Source organism: Diadema antillarum, unplaced genomic scaffold (genome assembly GCF_040938485.1).
Source record: "Diadema antillarum isolate AM-2024a unplaced genomic scaffold, OU_Dant_1.0 seq00000674_RagTag, whole genome shotgun sequence".
NCBI lineage: Eukaryota > Metazoa > Echinodermata > Echinoidea > Diadematoida > Diadematidae > Diadema > Diadema antillarum.
This window is the reverse complement of record NW_027271580.1, coordinates 1,477,702-1,503,694: the sequence shown is the minus strand read 5'-3', so window position 1 is coordinate 1,503,694 and position 25,993 is coordinate 1,477,702. Positions and strand designations below refer to the sequence as shown.

Below are 25,993 nucleotides of genomic sequence, written 5' to 3'. Positions count from 1 at the left end.
ATTCCCCTTAAGATACCTCGTTTTCAGATGTATATTCCCCCATGGACCGTTTTACACACACACACACACACACACACACACACACACACACACACACACACACACACACACGTATATATATATATATATACATATATATATATATATATATATACATATATATATATATATATATATATATATATATATATATTGTATATATATATATATCGTCGCTGGGGCGACAAGACCTCATATCTACAAAATGTCAAATGTTCAGGAGAGCCAAAAAATATGGCGGCCAAAGCACTATACTGAATGGTACAGCCGTTCCTTTGATGTGCCATGGTGGCTTCATTTTTTGGGTAAGACAACTAGGATTTGGACAGGACATCACTTAACCGAAAAGCAGAGATGCCAAGTTCAAAAAAACTTTTATGAGTGAGATTTTTATGACTCAGTGTCTCCGCGCTCGCGCGCATGCGCACGCGAAAGAGGAGGGTGTCCCAATCCCATGGTAGGGAGCTTTTTTTTAATTATTAGCTCTTAATGATGCTATCTGGTGCGTACTTAAGTGACTATTTTGTACTAATTTTGAAAGGCAAAAGGGAAATATACCTTCAATTGCAACTATCACTTTAATCCTTTGAGCTATGCTCCTTATTTTTGGCCCAAATTGCAGACTTCACCAGATGCGTGAGAAAAATGGGTGCCATGCGTGAGATCGTGAGACAGACCCTAAATGCTTGAGTCTCACGCACAATGCGTGAGACTTGGTAGCTCTGGAAAAGTCATTTTCACCAAAATTGCAGATACAAGGTCTTGTCACCCCAGCGACGATATATATATATATATATATATATATATATATATATATATATATATATATATATATATATATATATATATATATATATATACATATAGAGAGAGGGAGGAACTGGAAGATTTCCTGAGAGAGAGAGGAATATTGACCTACAGGGCATACATACACACATATGTACACTAACGGGCGTGTATATAGGGAGGTTTAGCAACATGTACATATGATATTGTACCTTTTATATGTGTATGCTTTCCAGAGTCTAATGTAATCTTGAATGCGAGTGAAAAATGAATCATAGGACTGCTGAACGATGTCCAGTACATGTGTATTAATTTGCAAGTACAGTACACGTACATATAAGATGAACCCCATATTCCAGTTCTTAGACAAAGCAAAATAGAAAAAATGAAATGGCTTGAAAAACATTGAAATAGAAATGGCTCATTGACACAGTGAGAGAACATGTAATCACAAGTGGATTATAACAAGAGCTTGTGTGAATTATAACAGGAGCTAACATGTTTTGACAAACTTGCCAGGGAGGCATCTGTTTGTGTGGATACTTGTTATGTTCCCATGGAAACCACATCCAACTCTGTCAACCGCCGGATTACTATAGATGACAAGTGAAAACATGTGCCTATTCACAACACGCAAGGCCTTACCATGTCAAAGTGGGTAGCTCCTGACAAAATAGATACTTCCGTAAGGGTGATTCTGGGCCTTTTCACCAAAACATCCTGAAGATGATATTGATATGCATGGTTTGAATTACAGTGGTGATATTCGAGTGTATGCAAGTTTTAATGTCATGTGTTTGCCAATGTATTGCCCTTTGTGTAGCACCAATATAAAATCTATTATATTTCTTCAATGATGTAATCATCCTGATTAAGCTGCATAAACTGTGAACATATGCATGTGTGTGTGCATGTGAGTATATATATATATATATATACCGTATAAGCTGTTATTTTCGTGCACAGATATTTTCGCGAATGAGGTTATAGACGTTTTCGCGAGATGTTGTTTTCGCGATCCGACGCCTACGCTAACATAAGTGCGCTATTAACCCTAGCGCATGGAGACATTTTCGAGTGTTGTTAAATTCGTGATCCAACTGAGATTCGCGAAAATTAACAGCTTATACAGTATATCATACATAATTTATCTATTCAAATAAAATTAATAAAACAAAAAACAAAATACAGTACAATACATAACAGGATAATAACTCAAATTGATCTTTATTTGAAATATCAGCAATTATTTTATTTGTTTATTCACAGGGTGTGATGTTTAGTGTACTATGTGCTAATAACATCTCTTATTAGAAGACCAGAAAGAGAGTGCACAACAGAAAAGAAAAAAAAAAAGAGTACAGCACTAATGCCACACACAACATACTGATCCAATTCAAGACCTTTTCTACCAATGGCTTCTTTTCTTGTATGACAAACTGAACATTAACACAGTGGTATTCTCGTTATCACTGGCTGCCAAACTACTTTACCTGGTCTTTAAAAAGTACAAAATTAAATGTTCTTGATAATATGCCTTGTTTCAACATACCCCAAGCCATATTTGTACAATATATGGGCTGATTCTCTCCATCAGCGGTGTCAATGCGGATTCCAATATATCTTTTAGCTATTTACACAGGTTTACCTTAGACAGTCCCTTCTGTAGCTTTAGCTGCTAAATATCAAAACATTTTGATGGCAGCAAAGCGAAAATATTGATAATAGTCATCATATTACATCTTTAAAAAAAAATGATAAAGAAATGCAGAAAGAATCTTAACATCAGCAATGATATAGGCATGAAACACAACTTTGAACCCTTTAAGTAGCTATCAAAGTTCTACAGGAATGGAATTCTATGGTCATAACGTCAGTGATGAAAATGGACATTAAATACTGCTATACATTTTGCCTATTATGTGCTATACATATTTCACTGACTGCAGATGTCTACCAAGTTGAAGTGGCCATCTTCAGACACTGCTACTTTCCACCTTGACACAAATTTTCATTGAAATCTGACATAATCATGCACAGGCAAATCAATCCAAATTTAAATACATGAATATGAATAAGCATCATATGCATATGTATGTTTCACAGAGCAATTGAAAAAAAAAAATGACTTTGTCGACTTGCATAGCCACCACTACAGTTAAACAGAAGTCAACACCTGCAACCTACAGAAATCATCCACCATAAAATTGTCACTTGAAATGGCTCCATCAATTCATCTAGCCTTCATTACCCCAGGAGAAGTTCATCTAATTGCGTTGAAATCAAAAGGCTTTTAAACACACTTCAGAATCAATACCATATTCGAACATTTTGTTAGTTTACACAAGCGATTGCTGTGACTTGTCATTTGAGATGCCATCTAAAACAATCAAAATCAGCCACATGTACATATGCAAAAAAAGAAAAAGAAAAATCACAATGATAGTTTGCACCAGCGACACAAAGGGTTGGCAAATTGTGACACATTGATGAGTTTGCATATGGATCTTATCTCCCTTTCTATTTTAAATTGCAAATAATACACTTTTTAAACACAGTAGTATCCAACATCTGTTTTTAGTGCTGTATTTTTCAGTGACAAGTGACAACTTAACCTTACTTTCCATTCATGGTCCTGGTGAAGAGCAGCTGTAATTTGAGTTGGATTTTGCATGTTTGTTTGTTTGTTTTTAAAATCCTGAAGACAACTGCACCACGTCTTGGGCCAAACTATAAAAACAGAATCTGATGAAAACCATATGAATAGCTCTGATATGTGCAATTTGACATATTCTGTTCTTAAAAATTGTGTTGTTTCTTTTTCTTTGTTTTTTTTTAAAAACAAGTTCATTTCATCCCTATTCATTGCAACAGACTTTACTACAGCTCCCTTAATGATGCGAGGGTCAGGGAGAACAGTAAAAGAAATAAACAAGACCTCGTCCCTCTCAGAAAATGTGGTAAATATGAAACGCAGACATTGGCAGTGTTACTCATGCTTAGTTGAAAGTCTTCTCTGGATTATTGGTCAAAAAGAAAATAAAAATCATTTTCAGACATTTTCCTCTCCAACACTCAAAAGTCATAGAAATTTTTATCATTCATCTGAATAGTGATGCAGCAGGGCAAAGGCAAATGCAATGAAAAAAAGATATTCAAGGAAAAACTATCCCCAACAAGAGATTATTTTGAATGCAAGCAATTAAACATAGGCAACAGCTCTGTGAATACCTGTCCAGAGTTTGACAAACACTCCAAACACGATGAAGTAACTATCATGTGAACATTAACAAGTCATCTAACATGACCTACAGCTTCTTGGTGAAAAACATCTTTCTCATGGAATACAGTATCCCTTGCACAGCACTCTCATGTACTTGGAACATAAAATGACTGAGATATACGGACTTGTGTGACAGTAATACTCGCTATCATCCACTGTGTTGGAAGACATGTAAGAGCATGCTGTCAAATGAAAAAAAAAGGAGTAAAACCTGCAATATTTAAGAAAAAAAAAATACACACACATACTCTGCTAGACATGTTACAATTATACAACGATGGTAGAAAAATAACATGTGACTGACATTTAAACAACTCAAACAACTTTATGAGTACACTATCTCTGAAATCCAAATAAGATTCACTACACAGCTGCTTATGTTTTCCACTGCTTACATTCAAAATAACATTCCATGTCAGGTCAGTTCCCCTCAAAGCCTGTTTAGAAGGTAGTACATGATTATAAACTCGGACATTGCATATACCTGCAGTTGCTAGTAAGATCAGTGGGGTGTTGCAAGAAAGTTGAAATTCATTGCAACTTGCAACTGATTGTCACTGGCCAATCAAAATCATTGTTGCATGCATGTCTTCTTAATAGGGCAGACCCTGAGCCAATCAGAATGGTTGTTTCAAAATTAGCAATTATTTGCAATTGATTGCAACTTTCTTGCAACACCCCACAGGAGAGTGAGAAAGAGAGAAATAAAGGGGAAGTAAGAGGATGACAGAATGAGCGACAGAGAGAGAGAGAACACCACTATTCACATTTAGGTTCTGACACAATGCAGACACATTTCATATTGAACGTGAAGGCATTTCTATCTCAAACTGACAGGTCCACGTTTACGTCTCTGTTCTCAACTACTTCACTCTGAACACTGTCATTAACATGTCTTTAGTCATAATAATTCAGCACAGACGAAGACACACAAGAAAGGAGAACCCACATTCAAGGAAAGAGGCTGGGGAGGGGGAGGGGCATTCAAATGATCATAAACCTGAATCCTGTGTTGCAAGTGTTTCAAAGTAGACTGCTCCTTCTAAGCCATTGGACTCTTTGCCTCAAAAATTATAAATTCACAGCTATCTTATTACCTATTTTCTTTTCATTTCCACTCTCAATAATACTTCAATGAGATACGGTAACTTTAAATAACCATCATGGAATCTGAATCATTGCTCAAATTGAAATAATACACTACACATTAAAAGGTTACTATCTCCTCTTGGCATTGCAAGCAATTTTCCAGCACACAAAGTACTCACGTTTACATCAGATAAATTCAATTCACATGTACCTTAATTCAAGGCTTGCTTTTTTTCTTTTTTCTTTTTTCTTTTTTCAATGGCACTCCGGCAAATATCTGTATCTATGTAGTTATCTTAAGAAGTTTGCGTCTATGTTCCTATTTCTGCGCTACCTCTTCGACAGAATGTATTCCTGTTCACTAGATATATGGGCATCTTGTTTTTGCACATGGTTTAAGAGGAAATTAGGGAAACAAGAATGCGAAGCACAGTTCTAATTTTGATACAGTAAGTGCGGCTACTGTTTAATACTCCATTTGGTGTAGTCAGTATCTTATCAGAACCAAATGCTGAGGTACTTATGTATTTCATTTAGATTCTGTTATTATAATCATACACTATAACAAAAATTCACATTGAATGCAATGACATGATGAACTAGTGCATGTACTATTTCATTACCTAGATCTTTTTTCTTTTTCTTTTTTTTAAACTGCAGAAATGCAACTGTACCAATGTCTCGCAATATCCATTTCACGGAGAACAAAATTGAGACACCAACTTTTGCAAGTAAATTGCTGAATCAACAATAATAATTTCAGGTTTGTGAGAATGCAAAAAAAAGAAAAAAGAGTTGGTATGTTTCAACAACAGCACATGGAACAAGTTTGGTTCACACAGGCAAGTAAAAAAAAAAAGAGAATTAAAATCCCCTTATCTACTTTGAGGACAGTGAGTGAGAGGAAAAACAGGACAAGAGGGAGGGGGAGAATTCATTAAAATGTAAAATGATTGTATCGCTCAGGATGTTTGACATATTGAATAGTTTGGCCATCTATCAACTCGCCAGTGAATGCTTCTTACTGACAGCCACTCAGAAGGACATTAGACAGCCGAGTCTCCGATTCTTTCAGTCAGAGGGAAGCTGCCAAGATTCATTCACACATCCTTTGCAGACTGTCTACACGAAGACCTACAGCAGACCACAACTACATGTGTATCCATCCCTCCTAAGGTCATGCAGTCATCCCCCGAAGGCTTTCTCACTCCCCCCTCAGCTCAGGATGTTCCGAATCTCGCGGTGCATGTGGACGAGGAAGTCGACGTAGGAAGCCGAGGCGTTGGAGCCCTTGTCCTCCATGAGGAAGTGACGGAACCAGGGTTCCAGGGTGTCACGTTGCCGCACCAGAGTCAGCTGCAATGTTTGTGGAGGACAAAAAAAAAGTGTTTTTCACCATCATCTGCATATCATATGCTTCATTTCCCATTCCACTTTACAAGACTATACAGCAATGGTCAGAGAATAGGAGACTACCCTTTCTTAAATGCATTTGTTTTTACAAGCACAATGCTGTGAGATTTCACGAGTAGAATGATTTTCATCAAATTATGGAGTACTTCTGACCATGGCAGGCAGTTGGTTAATTGATATAGGTGTGACTGTATGTGCTGGACTATCACATGACTTTTGAGGGTCATGAAAGAAAAAATAATAATCAAAGTATTAGTGTGTAGGAACATCACTTTAAGACTTACATATAAAAATTCATAGATGATGTGCAAGATGATTTCATGCCACGGTCTAAAGTCGACTCAATAAAGCAAGCAATGTAATGCACTGCCTTCAGGTCTGAAAATAGTGCATTGATGGACTTTGAAAATTGTGGAAGATGGTACATAAGATAAATGAACTTACGTACAGACTGCAATCTATATGACCCTTATGAACATGTAGTTTTGTACATCTCCGGATCAAACTTCACATTCACCGTTTTGTTCATTGCAGCCATACCAGAAGGTTAGAGGGTTCGACCCACATTTAAGCATCAAGTTAAGTATTTCCCACGTACATACAACATAGGTTAAGCTTAAATGTCCCAACTGCTACAAATCTCCAAACTTCCACCATCTGCATAAACCAAGCTAAATGACTAGTGCTCACGGGTTACCCACCTTCATATACCTGGGCCGCTCCGCCCGGACGGCACTGATGACGGCTCGAAGCTTGCGAGACGTCGGGTTGTCCCTCTCTAGTAGCTGCTGAGACTCAATGTTGATCTGGGCCGGCGAGTTGACGCCAAAGACGCTTTGCACCCACTCGTTGTTGACGTGTAGGCCGATCCAGAGGAAGAGCATGATGCCGTTTTCCAGGAGGTACACACCTTGGTCCTGGAAGCGCTCAACGGAGCAGCGTACCGCACTTGGCAACTCCTCGCTGTTCACATCCATGTCATGCTACAACAGGTACAAGGAAATGGACAGGTTTAATCATGAATATGTGTGCCCCAAGTGTTGACTTCAAAAATAATCCTAAAATAACAGCTAAAAATAAAATAATAATTTTTAAAAATTCTTGAAAGATATTCTTGAAATAATAGCAGACTTGCTACAATTGGTGCCTTGGTCTTCTGTGCAGCTGATACTGACGATTATTTGAGGATGCAACACCTAACAAACCAAAGTCTGTGACTGCTTTACCCTATCTCTGGATACCTTTATGAATACATAAAAGACGCATGTGTCTTACACCAACTTGAACAATTACTTATACTCATTACAAAAAGAACTCTTTGTACATTCTAAATAAAATCAATGTAACTTCTCTCCATGCTGAACAATTCTACTACAAATTCCTCTATATAACCAATTCACATGGTACTTCAAACGGTGAGAGATTTAATTTCATGTTATATGCTCTTCATTTACATCAGAAGCCTTTGTTTTAAATGCACAAAATCAATCCAAAGCAGCTATCCATTAATCTCCATTGCAAATTACTGCATGCTAGACTAGAAATGTCGCTATGGCAACTGGTATGCCTCCGCCATAATGCATGATTGTCCTAATAAGTCTAGATAATACATGTGGACAATGTGTGATTACATTTTCACAAAATTGGCAAAATATTACAATGACAAGTTTGTCACAAAGGTGTTGAATGTTCACCTTCCTTGACCTAGGTTTAATTGGATGAATAGGAGAGCATGTATTTGGGATTTAAGGGTTTTAACTTGACTTTGACCCATTCATACGTTTATGCATGGAGTAATTTTCAAGGTATGGAGAAAAAGTGCAATTTCTGTATTGAATAGTAAATTGTTACCATTTTCATCTGGCCTTTGACCCTAAAATTCATAAGATAATCACTGTCAGGCAGAAGATGCATAAATATGTAGTACGTTTCAAGATAACTTGAGCGACTTCTGAGATATGGAGGAAAAAATTAGTTCAGCACTTTCACTTGATCTTTGACCTTTTGACCTTTGAGGCAAAAACAAAAGAAAAAATAAACTTTCCAGAGAATCTCTTTTGGGTTATACATGCATATACCAAGTGTAAAGAAAAATAATAATAATAATCCTGCTGGCATTGCATAAACATGAGGGAAATAGTAAAATTTTGAAGCATTGCCCTTGACCTTTGACCCCTGACCTTTGACCCCATAAACCCTGAATTCTCTAGATAATCATTGCCAGTCAGTACATCTATATATAGTATGTTCCATGAAGATACCTTGAAAAATTTCCATGGTACAGAGAAAAAAGGTGAAGTTTTCATATTTTACTTGACCTTTTGACCTTTGACCTCATGACCCAAACTTTCACCAGAGAATCTTAATTGGGTAATACATGTATACACTAAGTTTCAAGAAAATATCTTCAGGCATTGCATAGATATGGTGGAAATAGTGAAATTTTATGTATTTGACCTTGACCTTTTGACCTTTGACCTTGAGCATGTGCACTCAAAAGTTGATAGGCACAACTTCACCCCCTAATACACATACATACCAAGTTTCATTAGGATACCTCAAAAGGTTTTGATAGTTACCCTGTCCACAAAATTCATTACGGACGGACGGACAGAAGGACGGACGGACGGACGGACAACCCGAAAACATAATGCCTCCGGCACCACTTCGTGGCGGAGGCATAAAAAGTGAGATTAGTTGAGGAGTAAGAAAGAAATGTTTACAAGTAAAATAAAGAGCATGTGGTAAAATTGGTTTCCCCTCTTTCTGTTAAGTCCTCGAGCACCACAACAGGTACATTCCAGTAGCAATTACGGTAGACTCACCACTGGTAGGAGTCTGGGGTAGAAGTAGGCGTGTGTGGAGGCCACATTCATAGAGAGTACCGTCTGCATCAGCCAGCTCCTGTCATCCGTTGTGATGTCAGTGGTGCCGCTGAAGGCATCGCTCTTGAGAACGCAGTTGACGTAGAGAGGCAGCACTTTCATGCACTCCGGTAGAATAAGCTGGAGTAAAAGCAGGGAGATGTGTTTACCAGGCAACTTCTGTCCAGCAATAGCCGGATTGTCCTAAACCACTTTATTGGTGTGGTCTTAACTTCATGGGCTGGCATTAACAGCATCACAATTGAGACCATCTTTCCTCCACATCTTTTGGGAGGAGAGCATTTTGTAATTCTACATTAACTCTAATCATCATCATCATTATCATCATCATCATCATTATCATCATCATCATCATCATCATCATCATCATCATCATTATCATCATCACTTTTGTCATCAGTCAATATCATCACCCTAACCACCACCATTATCATCACCATCACCATCACCATCAAATTGTCTTCTTCATAAATGTTAACACATTTGAAAACAAATCATCAAAACTTTAAAGGAAACCAAAACCCAAAGAGAAATGTGGATTGAGTGAAACTAGTAGAACACATCAATGAAAGTTTGAGGAAAATCGGACAATCGATGTAAAACTTATGAATTATGAAGTTTTGGCATTGGAACCGCTGGATGAGGCGACTACTAGATTTTATGACATCATGTGTGGACAACAATATAAAGAAAATATAAAGGGAATTCCACAAAAATTAATTTTTTATGAAAATTACACATTTCATCAACTTGACACTGACATATGTTAAGGGTAGTAATTATTCCCCCTGCTTTCCAAAAGCGGTTAGTCACATGCTCTTTCATTATGCTAGAAAAGTGAAATCATGTTTAATTTTCTTTATATTTTCTTTATAATAGTTGTCCGTACATGATGTCATAAACTCAAATAGTCTCCTCATCCAGCGGTTCCAACACCAAAACTTTAAAAATTCATAACTTTTGCATCGATTGTCCAATTTTCCTTAAACTTTCACTGATGTGTTCTCCTAATGTTGCTGCTTTCACTCCATCCACATTTCTCTTTGGGTTTTGGTTTCCTTTCATATGGTATGCTTCATCACCACCACCATCAAGGATGCAGTTGGTATCTCACCTGCCCATGAGAAGAGGGTGAGGCACAGTTCTTCCTATAGCAGGCGAGAATGTTGGCACATCTACTGATCACCCCATCTCTAATGGCCTTTGGATTCGATGTGAAGACAGACCTGATGGCTGCCAAATGGAAGACACAAACAACATTAACAACACTAAAAACTGAAACAATGACGAGCGCATTTCCTTCATAAATGACACTAAAAGATGCTCATATTTTCTTAGTACATCATTAAGTTTCAATTTCCATCTTTATTTACTTAATATCATCAGTAACAACTAAGGAAATACGCCATAACTGATACCAAAACAATTAATCAACATTACTGATGTTTACACAAGCTTGCATCACTGCATGGATGGACATGTTTTGTTATATCAACATGTATCGCAAGATTCAAACATCCATGCCCTTTTCTGTGTGTGGATATCTAAACATCACATACAGAGCAAAACTTGCTTGAAAACTACACAAACAATACTTTAGGCCCTCAATCTTCACTAACAAAGAAAATATCAACATGCATAGCAAGATTCAAACATCCATGCCCTTTTCTGTGTATGGATATCTAAACATCACATACAGAACAAAACTTGCTTGAAAACTACACAAACAATGCTTTAGGCCCTCAATGTTTACTAACAAAGACAAATAGCTCTCACAGCTGAGAAGTATTGGTTCCATGTTAGGGACATCTCTTTATCACAGATACATACCATGTTTGGCAAGGAAGTTGATGATGGTGTCTGTCTCACAGTTGCGGTACATGTCAGCCATTTGGGTGCAGCAGTTCAGTGAGAGGTTGATGATGCGTAACCTTCGCTGGCCACTCACGCTTGTGTATAACACGGCAGTCTGGTCCAAACACGCAACAAATAATCATATAAATGACAAACACACTCACAACAGCAATAGTAAATTCACCAAAAGAGTAAAATTCTATCCCGGCAATCATCAAAATCGATACATGTCAACCGATAGAATAGTATGCCTTACTTCAGTATACTTCATTTCATATGAAAACAAATCAATGTAAGATGTTTTGCCTAGATATTCAACACAGCACAAATTGAACATCATGTCAAAGCCTTTGATTTAATAGGATGAACTGCACACAATCAAACACACTTGTAACATAAGAAAGTAATGTAGGGCTTGTTAAGCACAGGCTCCTTCTCAAACTATGACATCAGCAATGATCTAACTAGGACTCTCTGATTACCTTTTACATGAAGGAAGTACAGTGTGACAATTTAGACAATAAAAGCCCTTCTCACTAAAATAGACTTTAAATTGCTACAGCTGACAATCATTGCAGTTATCATCTCAATAATTCTCAGTATTGTCAATACGCAGAAAAGTTCTGCGCACGCTGAAGAGCCCTGTCACAGATGCACAGTGGGATTCCTCAGTGCCATTGTCGCTTCTGGTTGTCTCGCACTCGTCACAGTTCCCATACGATTCAATAGAGTTATTTGTCTGCTTTTACGTTGTTACTCCTTTTTTTGGCTATAATTCAGCTATAAAAGAGTTGAAAGTTTTTAAATTTTACTGATTTGCAGTCACTAGAATCACGGTTCACTACTGCAAGGCTTCAATGTGCTGGTCACATGATGGAAAGCAAAGAAATCTTCAACAAAAAATACCCCTGGATAAAGACAGAACATGACCTGAGTGCATATGCAGCCAAACCCAGGGCAAGTTTGTCCCCTGAGCCCCCTGAGCTATCCCATAATGCATCTAAAAACGCTGCTCTGCGCTTGGCACCTAGGTATTGGTGATACCGAGAATTCAATTGCTCACTGTGGAGTGAATGTCATCAAGCAGCTGGCAGAGTGACATCTCATACTGTACTCTGTGATTGTAGGAAAGTGCTTCATGAATGGGTCTTTGTCACAGTTATGTCCCACTTGGCATCACTCGCCCCCTCTCACCTGGATGAACGCTCCCACATCCTCCTGGAGTTTGTCGTCATGCTTGATCTCCACAGTGACGGCCTTGTCCGCATCCAGGGATGCCATCTCCACGTCCGTGGTGTTGGACATGTGGAAGTTGCCGTAGAAGTCGGTCGGCCGGATGCCCGTGCTGGTGCGCACCCGCAAGACAGCGTCAAAGCCCACCTCCCTGGTCAGGTTCCGGGTGAGGTCATGGATAAACCTCTCTCCATCATTAGAAGCCTACACACATATGGAAAAAAGTTTGTGAGAGACAATCTTTGGGTGTGTGCATTGGGTGAAGCCCTGGAATGGGTCTTTTTTTCTTTTTAACTGATTCTTATTATCAAAATGATAAAGGATAAATCTCATTTATCAATAATGGACTCAATATGCTACACAATTACAATGGAATCTTTCTTTCAAATAAATTGGTTTTACTTGTCCATCAAATATCAATTGTCACACAGTAAAATACATCTCACACATACTAAAGTGATAATATTACAGTTTTCCGTTTAGCTTGGGTTAGAACCAGGTGCGAGCGTGAATAATAGTGTTAACAGACCAGGCCAGGTGAGGTTGTTTAGAACCAGTTTCCATGGCAATAAATGGATATGACATCACACTTTGGTACTCCATGCAATCACTACACTTTCAATGAGCATACAAACTTGCATAGTCCTACCTGGAAGTAGCTGTACTTGTAGCACTGGCCGCCGGTCAGCGTGCAGACCTGTCCTATCGTGGCCACGTCCACGTACGAGTTGGGGAAGAGGAACATGTCCACACTGCAGCCCTGCACCACACACTCCTGGCTAAGTTTGGTGTAGAAGCTGATTTGTGGAGAAAGGACCGTCTGTACGAGATACACCAATGAAGCAGATCCAGATGACACAGGCAAGGCAAACAGTATGTACACACATGCACTCCATCAATTCAGGGTTACTTCATACTGACAAAGATATCATTCTGAATTCACCACAAAAGGTACTAGATGAAGGCATCACTTACAAGGGTTTTATCACAGAAGTAACAAAAATAGATTCATTAAGGCACCACATACATAAAGTATTACTGATGTGTCCTCCCTAACATTTCTCAAAATTAAACTATGTAGCTCCATCAATTGACACGTTATAAGAGTTTACGTTTAATGAAGTTGTACCTCGTCTCATAAATATGCTTTATATATTTGAAAACGCTTTAACCTGTGCACTATTTCAGTATCAATGTTCTGACAACAGCAGTTTGAGTTTCAGTCACCTACACCCTAAATCTCAGTGCACATTGGCAGAATTTGAACTGAGAGGTTTGCTTGCAGTGAGTATGAATTCAAAGATGATGTTAATGACCACGAATCTAAAATAGAGGGAGAGAAGACTGTGACAGGTTCAATCTTGGCTTACCTTTTCCTTGTCAGTACCCAGGAGTTTCCTGTCATCTCTGTTCTTCAGTTTTCCTGGTCCTTCCAGGATGGCCAGGGATGAGTGGAATATTAATAGCTTTCCAGAGGCATCAGCAGCCTGAATGAGAGATAGTTTCCAAGAAATCCAGTCAAAAGATGCTAATCCATTTGATTCATATTAGAGAAACCCCCCCCCCCCCCCCCGATATAAGGATATCATATTAAGATATTACATTTACTTACACATGCAGCATTTGACATGAGAAACTCAGCAGAAAGTACGGTGATTAAGCTATGTTTCTTGCATTTCATGAAATATTATTGAATGAGAGAGATACATATTCAAATTCATGATTTTCTTCTGTCGAGATGTTTTCATTGCAACTAATTGACAAATTGCCCTACATCGACGTAAATAAGCACTGAATTGATCAGTGTTTTAGTAGTAGCCATGATAAAAAATCATGGGCGTACATACTCGAGCAGGATTTGAACCTACGACCTCCTGATCACCGAACAGGCGTCATCTCCACTAGACCACCGAGCTTTCGCCCGAAAGCAAGTGTTGGTTCTAATCCTTAGCATGCAGCGGGTACTGCTTTGTTATTCAAATTCATGATTTTCTTCCGTCGAGATGTTTTCATTGCAACTAATTGACAAATTGCCCTACATCAACGTAAATAAGCACTGAATTGATCAGTGTTTTAGTAGTAGCCATGATAAAAAATCATGGGCGTACATACTCGAGCAGGATTTTTTATCATGGCTACTACTAAAACACTGATCAATTCAGTGCTTATTTACGTCGATGTAGGGCAATTTGTCAATTAGTTGCAAAGAGATACATATGTAGACTTCTCTTTCATCCTATGACATTATCACATGACAGTCTGCTAGGTCTTTGTTGAAACCAAAAGCACTTAATGTATTACCTACAGATATTGACGTTGGATATTTGGAGGCTTGCTTACCTTTAGGGCCTCCAGACCAGCCTGAACCACTGGACCCAGCATGGATTCTGTTTCCCTCGTCTCGGCAAACATCTCTGGTATCTGGTCTAGCAGGCTGAGTGAGGTGAAGGCAATACAGTGGATGGTTATACAACAAATAGCACTCACAAGTAAACTCCATGCATACATTTTCCGAACAATCTTCTGATATACTTCAATGTGTTGATATAAAAGGCAACATTTAAAATTACAAATTACATGTCATGTGAAGAGTACTTCAAATCAAAAAGACAGTCTCAGAAGCAGAATTCAACTTCAATACTCTCTGTACAGCTTGAATATTTTCTGATCATCTAGCATAAATGTAAAGCGAATAAATTAGCAGAAGCTATGGCTACTGTAGTGTCAAGAATGCCTTTCTCAGGTGTAGGCCTTGGAAATAAAATTATAATGAATTACTCATTTCAGTGCTTCCAATGTATACTAAAGACACATTTACATTAATCAAGATCGTTCTCATTTGTTATCAAATGTTGTAAGGGTAGAGGATATTGTGTTTGTGTTCAAAATGATACCTAGATGTCAATGTTTGAAATCATTTAGACTTACCTTTCGATAACAGCCCTGGACTCTGATAGTTGGACCAGGAATCCGTCAAGCAGGGGCATGAAGACATCATTGATGTCCGACACAACCAGCATCTGTGGCTGGGCGAGGGCGCTGTTCACGTTGTAGAAGTGCAATGTTGTGTCATAGGTCACAAACCCAACTCGGATGCTGGACTCCTGAGCTCCATGCTCCCTGAATAAACAACCGAGAGCAGCAAAAAAACAAGCTGATTGACAGCATCAAAACACAAGCTGATTGACAGCATCACTGCCATTGACAATGACATCACACAAAAATTTTGCAAGATGTTTTGATATATCAACAGCAAGAGAAAATTCTGCCATTAAAAGCTAGAAAGGACCACGCATGAAAATGGAAGAGAGCCTTGTGCTGGCAGATGCATTTCATTTACAAATCAAGTGATATGTCAGCAGCTTATTGCTGTTAATGTCAGGCTGTACTCTACATTGTGGCTACTGAAACATGACTTGTCTAATAACACATCATACTATCAATAACAATGGGTTCACAGTCCTAGAAGGCAGTGACAAACATTAAAGTACAGTCAAATCTGCGGAAGTCGTTCTTAAAATTACAATTGACGTAAGCAATATCTGATTTCTGCACAGACAGAAGAATAACCCACATACGGCTATGAATGAAAATTGGGACTTTTCATTTTCATCAACTTAGCCGACTGTTTGATATATGTGTCACTGATGTCAGCAGAGTTGACTGTAACCCCCATAGGATGGTCATGGCGTAAATCTGGGGTACTGTGTGTATATGAGGAGGTCATCTTTTCAGAGAGGTTTGGTCCCACTGAGCAGAGAGAGACGTCAGGGGGCCTCCAGCCCAGCCAGAGTACTGGGTGATACAATACAGCTGGATAACCTTCTGGGAGAGCTGGGTGATTCTCACCTTGGTAGCTGATCCAGCAGTGTCTTGAGTTCCTGACAGAGAAGATTGACCATGCCGGTCTTCACACTTTGGTATGTGACATCGATCATGAAGATGTATGCTGGGGGCGGAGGCAGCTTGTTATTCTACAGGAAAGAAGGGAGAAAGAGAGAGCATTACTAAAAAATTTTTACTTGGCATCTTGCGATACTTAGCACATTCTTTAAGGAAATGTTCATAGCATCTCATCTATACTTACATTGCATATTCAAACATTTAACTCAGGAGCATCAAACTCATCTCCTGTAACTACACTGGTATTCATTAATGTTACACTTCAATGACAAAATCATATACCAAATCAAATAATGAACAAAACTGGCAACCCCATAAGATGGACAAGACCCAACTGAGGCTTGAAACAATAAGTGCGGGTGACCCTTCACTGAAATCTGTCCAGTTTATATGATTGAACAGCACTGTTGAATACTCACTTTACAGTAATCAGTCGTTGCAAGGAATTCAAATGTGCCCAGTGACAGTTCAGGTCTCTCATACATATCCACTCTTTTACCCATATGGTCAAGCGGCTGGAAGAATTCGGGTGGAACTGAAAGATTAAAAAAATATACAGAAGGATTCAAAAGCATTCTAAAGAGAATCTAACTACAAAGGTAAGTAGTTTCACAATGATCTTAGTGTATGAAAGCAAAAGATCTTATACAGTCTCAGCAAAACTATGAAGTGTACAACAGTTTGAGTGTCACCGAGTCATCTAATATGGAACCATTTTCAGACCTCAGAATGGCTGTCTCTGTCACATGACTTTGAATTTTGGGGGTACAATTTTTCTCCTTTTTCATATACAAGACAACAGTATCATTTTGATGCAAGTTCTGAATAAGAATTATGGTAAAAGGGTTAAATTTTACATTTCAACTATTAAAGGCAATACATAGTTCTGGTACGCTGGCAAAATTGTCAAATTTCCCTTCAAAATGTATACGTATGCCCAAGAAATGTGTGGAATAATGCTGTAATAAGAAGATTTTCGTTGGGTAACAACGAAAATGCGAAATATTAACCAAAAAAGTTCTCCTCTCAGAACTTACCCGAGCGAGGCCAGGTTAACTCGGACTAGGGGACAACTCGGTCTCACTTTGATGGCGGGGCCGAGTTGTCCCTCTGGATTGTACAGTGTTGTAATATGGGAGCGCTTCGCCTTCTGGCTGGTCGCAGTTACGGGCCGAGTTGATACAACGCGCGCATCAAAGAACCCCTTTGGCGCGCCTACAAAATGAACGTGCGCATATGTATAGAATATGGCGATCAAGAACTGCGTATAAATTGTCTGAAATAGGGCCGGGTTGTCACTGAGAACGAGTTAACCTGGATCCTTCAGGAATAAAAGCCGGTATACCGACTTTTATCTTTGATCTCAAAATACTCCGAAACAATTCATCATCCCGACAAATCGCGCCAGCCAGGTAAGTTTCTTGGTAGACTCTTTCGATATATTGCAAGCAAATATGAAATGGTGCAAAATGGGTTCTCAGACCCTTACCAAAACTATGTTTTCACTTTAACTCAAAAAGTGCGTGATCACAATGCATTCAATTTGGTTTTAAAACTTAGTAAAACTAGGATTACTTGTTCTGTTCATTTTTTTTGGGGATTGCCTACTCTGTTCATTTTTGGAGGATTGCAGTGGTCAAGGAGAGATTCTCAACTTTAAAGGGTCATGACAGGTTACTAACCATAACATCCAACAAATATATGAGTGAAAAAATCAAGTGCATCATTTCACCTTCTTTCACCCCTCTATTAGCAATTTAGTTGGCCTTAAAAAAGGCCATTATGTAATGCACAGAAACACTGGCAGAAAGTTTTGTAATCAGTATGGGAGCAGGTACAACAGGGATCAATCTTGAATCTGTGGCTGCCATAAACAGTGAAGTATGGTCCTTTCAAGACAAATCAAGTTACCACTTGCTGCATTATACAGGTGGTATAAGGTAAGGTATGTAACACACAATTTCTGAAACAGGGAGTTTGTAGTGAATGGTTCCATGGCGTTTGCTCCTGCGACAACTGCTCCCATGACAAATCTGCACACTGAGCCAAACATAAATTCTACCAGCAAACATAACCCTAACTTATTCCTAATCCTCAAACAAACTTAATCTAAAACCCTATTACAACCCATACCCTAACATCAGTCCTTGGAGAAAATGAAGACCGGAACAACCGTCGCAGGAGCAAATGTCATGTCACTATATTGACCATAAAATGCAGGACACTCCTTAGATAAATCTGACTATATATTGGTTCGACTTAGTTTGACATAATGAGCATATCAATGAACAATATGATGTAGTGGCCTATCTAGTGCTCATTCTTCTCAAAAAGAGATCTCCACGTTGAGTACTTACCTTCTGTGAGGCCACCACAGAAGGCACATTGGAACCGTCTGCCGCCCTCTACAAACTGCATGAAGGAACACATGTAGGCTTTACACCGAATACACCTCACAGGTCCATTGGGTCCATGGTCGACAATAGGAGGGGGGTTCTGGGAATAGAACACAGGACAGTAAATGGGATACATTTTTTCTCTCTCTCTCTTTCTGCTGCTGACAGATTTTTGAAGATCTATATCTGTAGTTTGAAAACTGTTTACAAAAATTTTGTTTATCAGTCCCCTTTACAAACTACTAAATAATGGCTTGCGACAGTGTGATGAACAGCTGAGGCTATTCACTTTCAGGCATATTACTTGAGATAATGATTGTTCTTCCACAGACAACTGAGACTGGAACAAATAATTCTCAGCATGTGAATATCATTTTTGATCTCTCATGCACTTCATTGACAGGAGGTACTGTGATATTCCAAAATAAACAGCTTATCACTTTCACTACAATGTCAGAACATTTCTGTGGATGGGAAAGGGCTGTAAATATCAGGGCACAAATAGCAACAAGCTAAAATTCCAAGTCCACAGGCTCTGAAGAACGCTTAGGTTCATACCTGGGAAGTTAATGCAACATACACATATGACGTTACAAGATGTGTGTAGTTTTAACATTTAGACTCTGTACAATTGGAATACAAACTTGCAGTATGCTAGGGATTGATATTTAGGTTTAAGTTCTGAAACACAATTGGATAAATGTATGATTTATTTTTAGAACTAGTGTTATATTCTTTATTACACCTGGCTACTCATTAATCAATTTGAAAGGAATGATGTACTGTGCTGACACAGTTTGCAGACTATGCTAGACATTTGAAGCAAACCCAATAGGTTAGTGTCATATGACTTTTTTTCTGCAGTTGATGCAGTTTGTTCATTTTATTTTATTTCATTTGATTTCATTTCATTTTGCACCGGGTCAAGAGCAGAAAATCTAGGTTTGACGCTGAACCACTGGCTTTACAGCTAGGCCTGGAAACTGGGGCATTTTCCTCCTGGTGGACATACTCTCAAGAGCAACTCCACACCGGTAGAAACTTACTTCATTATTGATGAGCTGAGCGAATGGTGAGATGACGACTCCAGTTGGTATCTGTGACTGCTTGACAAGGTCTTGAGTACATGGAATGCTATACATGGTGCTCCGCATAAACCTGGGGCTGCAATTTCCTGCAATATAAGCATCCATTTTAACTTAATAAATTGAGGGGGAAAATGCCTGCATATCTCAGAGGTATCATAAAAACGAAAGTGCAATCACTGTAAGATGGATAGCATTTTCTCTTTATTTCTTATTCAATTAAAATGAGAAACAACCTAATATTTTTCTGAATAGAAAGGAAAGCACACATTTAGACCTTTCACAGATTCAAAACTTATCAACCTTCGAGTCCGAGTTTTAGAATGCACCTTCTTGCCAACAGGCAAGCTCTGGATATTCAGATATGTGTGACTGCAACACAACCTTACTAATCTTCCAGACTTACATATCACTTGTATATTGAGTGAATGCAACAATATTAGTAGAACACATCAGCAAAAGTTGGGGGAAAATCAGACAATCCGTTCAAAAGTTATCAATTTTTTAAGTATCTGTGCAGTCACTGCTGGATGAAAAGACTACTACAGTTTATGATGTCATATGCGTACAACAATATAAAGAAAATAAAAAGAGAATTTCATAAAACTTCATTTCTTAAATAAAGTGCACATTTTCTTTGACTTGTTACTGACATATGTTAAGGGTAATATTATTACCCCTGCCTTCTGAAAGGGAGAAGTCATGTGTTCTTTTGTTATGCAAGAAAAGTGAAAATATGTTGAATTTTCTTCATTCTTTTTTTATTTCGTTGTACTCATGTGACATCACAAGCTATAGTAGTCTTCTCATCCGGCCTTGAGCGAGCAGAAACTTCAAAAATTCATAACTTTCGAACGGATTGTCTGATTTTCCTCAAACTCTCACTGATGTGTTCTACTATCATTGCTGCATTCACTCAACCCACATGTCTATGAAGGTGAACTGGTCCTTTAAAGTAATCCATCACCAGTCTGTCTCACAAGCCTCAATATCTTTCAGATAATACTGTCAAATAAAACATTGCAGTCAGCGGATGAAACGATGAATTAAAACACTTACCTTGATCAATGACTTGAAAGTCTGTGGTTATTAATGGTGGGACCTGGCCTCTCAGGTTTGTTATAAACTGTTGACCACCTCTGTTTTTCCTGTCATCCTCAATGACTTGGATCTGCAAAAAGCAAATTAGTGTGTAAAAACACAATGAAATAAAACAACCAAGCACAATGGTTTAATGTTGTTGCCCTCTTAAGAGAAAGATACATAATGTATATTTCTCTATCTCATCCATAAAAATTAAATCTTAACATGAGTACTTGATATGAAACAGGCACTCACTCACCTTTGCTGAGTGAAATAAAACAATTCCTTGACAGTCATTTTGAATCATTTAAAGTTTAGGCTTATTCATATTAGGACAGATCTATATCAATCAATTATAAGAGACAGCTTGGGGCAAGTTTATGATGTACATCTTCCAACTATCATTAAACACACGTGACTTATTCTAAATTTAACATCTTATACATATATATGTGTGTGTGTGTGTGTGTGTGTGTGTGTGTGTGTGTGTGTGTGTGTGTGTGTGTAACACTGTATACCATAGGAAGAGCACTGCCTCTACGGCTAAAACTCTAGGAATCTTGAATACAATCAACACTGAGTGTAATTGCGTTAAACAAATACATACTGCTACTGAACGTTTTCGACGTGCACCCTTCATCTGCTATCGCTCAGCACTTACTGACTAGTCGCGCATGCGCTGAGCATTTCACCACGTCACAGTTTCGCATCGTCAGTGGAGCCCGGAGCGACGTTCACCTGCATATGCTTGAGGCTATATTCATTCAGCTGACCAGACCTATTCTATGCAGGCAAAAGGAGTTTGTACGCACATTGGCGCTCTTTTGACTTAGATTCTGACTCATGTTTACGTTAGCCAATCAGCGTACGCACTGTTTCGCTTGAATGGTTTGCTCGTTTTGCTTATATTGTTATGTTCGCGCTTCCTGTTTCATACGTGCGGTTTCTACTCCGAAGAGTGCACGTCGAAAACGTTCAGCAGCAGTATGTATTTGTTTAACGCAATTTTGAAGTTTTGTACCACCAAGCATCACTGAATGTAATATTCTCATCCTGCTATGTTCTGACACCAGAAGCTGAACAAGTGACATTGCCTTCCTTTTCAGATGATTTTTCCACTGCCTCTCTTTTGGGTGTTACATATGTACCAGCTCAAGGATGATTAAAACCATGTTTACTGGATCAAGACTGAAAATAATTTACTCAGAATGCACAGTCATCTTCATCTACAAAATCAGTGCACACATACATCATACACATTGATTGTGATCCCCATAATCAAAATAAAGCAATGAAAGCAATAAAAGACATGAAAATGACAGCACATTGTTTGAAGTACTGAATTAGTACAGAGATCAATGATGGATGCATACTTTGTCACTATTTAAAAGACAACAAATAATCATGCCATGGGTAACCATTACAGTACAGAGGCATATACGGCACATGCAGCACAAAGCACTTACTGCACTAGGCATCTGATCTGGATCTAGCCTTTTGGGGGCTGGCTGTGCCTGGGGCTGGGGTTGCATGCTGCCTGGCTGGCCATAGCCTGCCCCTCCAGGAGGGGGCATCCCCATTCCTCCAGCACCAGGTGGAGGGCCACTTGGTACGTAACCTGGTTGAGCTCCTGTCCCCGGAGGCGTGGTCGGTGGGGTAATACTTGATCCCATTGGGGGTGGACCACCGGATCCATAAGGAGGCATTCCACCTACACCTGGTGGACCCCCACCCAGTGGAAGAGGTCCACCCGCCATACTTGTTGGAGGACCATAGTTTGACGATGGTGGAGGTGCTCCCGCATAACTTGACAAGGGTGGTGCATTGCCGTAGCCTGTAGGTGGTGCATTTGAATAGTTAGTTTGCTGTGCACCTGAGTAAGGGTTTGGAGGAGATGCCTGGTAGCCACCTTGACTGGATGGAGGGGGCTGGTTGAGAGGAGGGCCTCCGTATCCGGGTCCTTGCTGGCTGCCTGGAAACGTACTGGTTGGAACTTGACCACCCTGAATGACATAATTAAAAATGGCATTTTTTAATGTTTGCATTAAAAGAAACTAATCATCAACACTTATTTTCCACACAAAAATATAATCATCTTACATGTTTTCCTATAGCTAAAGGACATGAAACTTGAATAAGAGTTACATAAATCCTGGGATATCACATCACAGACATTATTGGTTAGGTTTTCAGTCCATCAAGTTTAGCAATACAGTATATCCAATTTTGTTGATAGTGTTGAAAAAAAAAAATGAAAGGGAAGACTAAGAACACATCAGCATATCTCGTCACAGTTCAGTTATGATATTCCGCACTAATGATTTGTATGCATAATAAAAGCAAAATATAGCTGTCTTCGGATGGAATGTGGTGTAGATTCCTATCCATAAGTAAAATGCTTTGCGTTAACACTTTCCTCTTAAAATCACACATCCCATATCGCTTTGTATAAACACCACAAATCAGAAAAGTATCAAATTTGACGTAACTACTGATCAATGTAATAGAAAGGCAGTTAGCAACATTTCTTAGAGAAAACTCCTCTGATTTCTGGATTGCAACAGAAAAAAAGTAGACGCATGACATTAAAGTCACAATGTAATTAGAAGAATAATACAACTCATTTCCTCCATTGTCTATGCAAGAACTCCATCGTCAATGTCAAAGTTTGAAGTTGGTGTAATAAACATTCTACTGATTTAGCAGACTCTACCTTTGAAGCAAATTTCCTATCATGTGCTTCTTCTGTTTCACTTCAGAATAGGGAAGTATTAGCCCTAATCTGAACAATATATATGAAAAAAAAAATATGAAAAAAAAACTCATTCATTCTCATAATTAACAGGAAAGCAGTTTGGTCAAATTAACGCACAATGTTTCTTGAGTACTCAGTGCATTCTACAGGTGAAATTCTGTATTCACTTTGGGAAAAAATACAAATGAAGGAAAACAAAAATGGTGTACATGGAAACATAAAAATATGCCATCTTCTTCTCTCCACTGCATTTCTATCAAAGCCAGATGCATAATTTGACAAATTGACTGTCACACTGCCAGGAAAGCACTTGTCACATGCTGAGCACATCCACCTGCTAATAGGTCTACTGAAAGGTCACGAGTCATAAAAAGTCCCATGCCTATATATCACTACATCATGGCAGAATCACCATGAAATTTCTCCATGCGGCAAAGTTGGCCGTGATGAAATTTGCTTTGATGTGCTCCTACTCACATCAGAGGCACTCTTTTCAAGTAGACACTAGTAGAAAAGAACTCTGCATCTAAGTCTTTGTACAACTGGAAATAAACTTTAAAAAGAAAAGAGACATTTCTGTAGCAGTAGGTGTAACATTGCACTTTGCGTCAGACAACATAAGCAGTTGGGACAACATACCATGTTGTAGCCAGGTTGTTGTGCCCCTCTGGATACACTCATTGTTGACATCTTATTGGTGACATCCTTCATGGGCGGGGCACCCCCAGACATGGGTGGGGCTCCAGGTTGGTAGAATCCTGGCTGTGAGCTGGACACTGGTGGTCTGGAGGTAGATACATTGCACAAAGTGAATATTAATGAGTTCACAGAGTACAGATTTTGTCCCGCAGAACCTTTGTTGCTGCAAGTGATACGGTTCCATGGCATTTGCTCCTGCGACAATTGCTCTCATGAAATATCTGCACACTAAACCAATCATAAAACCTACTCACAAGCATAACTCTAACCCTAATCCTAATCCTCACATCAAATTAAACCTAAGACCTGATCACAACCCTAGTCCTAACCCTAAGTCTCTGGAGAAAATAAGACCGGAGCAATTGTCACACAGGGCAAATGTTGTGTCGCCAAGTGAAACTGCTTGAAACTACCACTGCATTTGGTTTTGGTTTCCTGTATGTTTTTTGAAGACGGAGAATACCAAAAAAAAAAATGGAATACCTGGTAGTTGAAGTAAATCTAGATACATAAAACACAGAGTTAAGCATTTGAATGCCAGGATGTCACCTGACACAGTATCTCATGTAGACATTTGAATTGTTGTCTTCGTCATGTGACCACCGTGGTAATTCATCATTCAGCTTATGCAGTATGCACAATTTCACACTGAAACATGACTGTCACTGATAATGAATAAAAAAAGTACTAAATTTCTTTGTCATGAAAAATACGAAAATCTCCTCTGATTAAATCTGTTTTCTCAAAGATACAGTTAATCAAATGTTATGACACTGTTAGTGCATGACTCTACATAAAACTTTTTTTTTCTCTCTCAGGCCTTTGGAATAGGACCAATAGGTGTCTGTCGGTCCTGTCCAAGCACTTTAAAGAACAAGCATAATTAGAGTTTGCTTCTAATTGAATACCTACCTGTTTGGCATTCCATAGCTGCCAGGAAGATTCTGCGAGGCCTGTCCCTGTGGTGGTTGTCCTCCCATGGGGGGACCTTGTCCCCCTTGCATTTGCCCAGGTGGTGGCCCTCTCGGACCACCAGACGAGTATCCACCCATCGGCTGCTTAGGTTGGCCATACTGATTGGACATGGGAGCCGAACCCTGGCCAGACGGCCCATTCAAGGCAGGACCACCGGGGCCCTGAGGGTATTGCTGTCTCCCTTCACCATACCCTCCATACTGGGGCTTATTGGTTGGAGGGACACCACCACCCATTGGGGGTGGGGCTGAGGAGACTGGAGGACCAGGCTGGTTGTTGTAGTTGTTGTATGCATTGGGCTGAGCCTGACTGGAAGGTGGGCCATAGGGATTGTATGGCGACTGCTGGTAGCCTCCACTAGGAGGCTGGTTCATGTAGCTCATCTTTGACAGAACTAAACTGGTCTGTGGACAGCTCTCTGTTGGGGTCTAAAAATTAGAGAAACACAAATACAAACAGAATAAGATGATTGAAATGTATCACTTGTCTTACCTTTTTCATTTTCATTTAAAGGT

General features: G+C 39.0%; 1 protein-coding gene across 1 annotated transcript in view; it reads right to left on the bottom strand.

The window, feature by feature from the left end:
• Window positions 1–6,231: 6,231 nt before the first annotated feature.
• Window positions 6,232–25,993, bottom strand: part of LOC139736953 (protein transport protein Sec24C-like) — a 28,607-nt gene continuing 8,845 nt past the window's right edge. Inside the window, exons 2-19 of the mRNA XM_071647627.1 lie at window positions 25,416–25,906; window positions 24,444–24,588; window positions 22,516–23,052; window positions 21,026–21,137; window positions 19,928–20,055; window positions 18,843–18,981; window positions 16,905–17,020; window positions 16,432–16,556; window positions 15,511–15,702; window positions 14,923–15,016; window positions 13,953–14,069; window positions 13,232–13,402; window positions 12,544–12,786; window positions 11,326–11,464; window positions 10,610–10,728; window positions 9,436–9,615; window positions 7,312–7,593; window positions 6,232–6,553 (exon numbers count right to left, since the gene is read on the bottom strand). Of these exons, the coding sequence (XP_071503728.1) occupies window positions 6,413–6,553; window positions 7,312–7,593; window positions 9,436–9,615; window positions 10,610–10,728; window positions 11,326–11,464; window positions 12,544–12,786; window positions 13,232–13,402; window positions 13,953–14,069; window positions 14,923–15,016; window positions 15,511–15,702; window positions 16,432–16,556; window positions 16,905–17,020; window positions 18,843–18,981; window positions 19,928–20,055; window positions 21,026–21,137; window positions 22,516–23,052; window positions 24,444–24,588; window positions 25,416–25,861 (3,426 nt within the window). The 5' untranslated portion in view covers window positions 25,862–25,906 and the 3' untranslated portion in view covers window positions 6,232–6,412. The remainder of the gene's footprint in view (window positions 6,554–7,311; window positions 7,594–9,435; window positions 9,616–10,609; window positions 10,729–11,325; window positions 11,465–12,543; window positions 12,787–13,231; window positions 13,403–13,952; window positions 14,070–14,922; window positions 15,017–15,510; window positions 15,703–16,431; window positions 16,557–16,904; window positions 17,021–18,842; window positions 18,982–19,927; window positions 20,056–21,025; window positions 21,138–22,515; window positions 23,053–24,443; window positions 24,589–25,415; window positions 25,907–25,993) is intronic.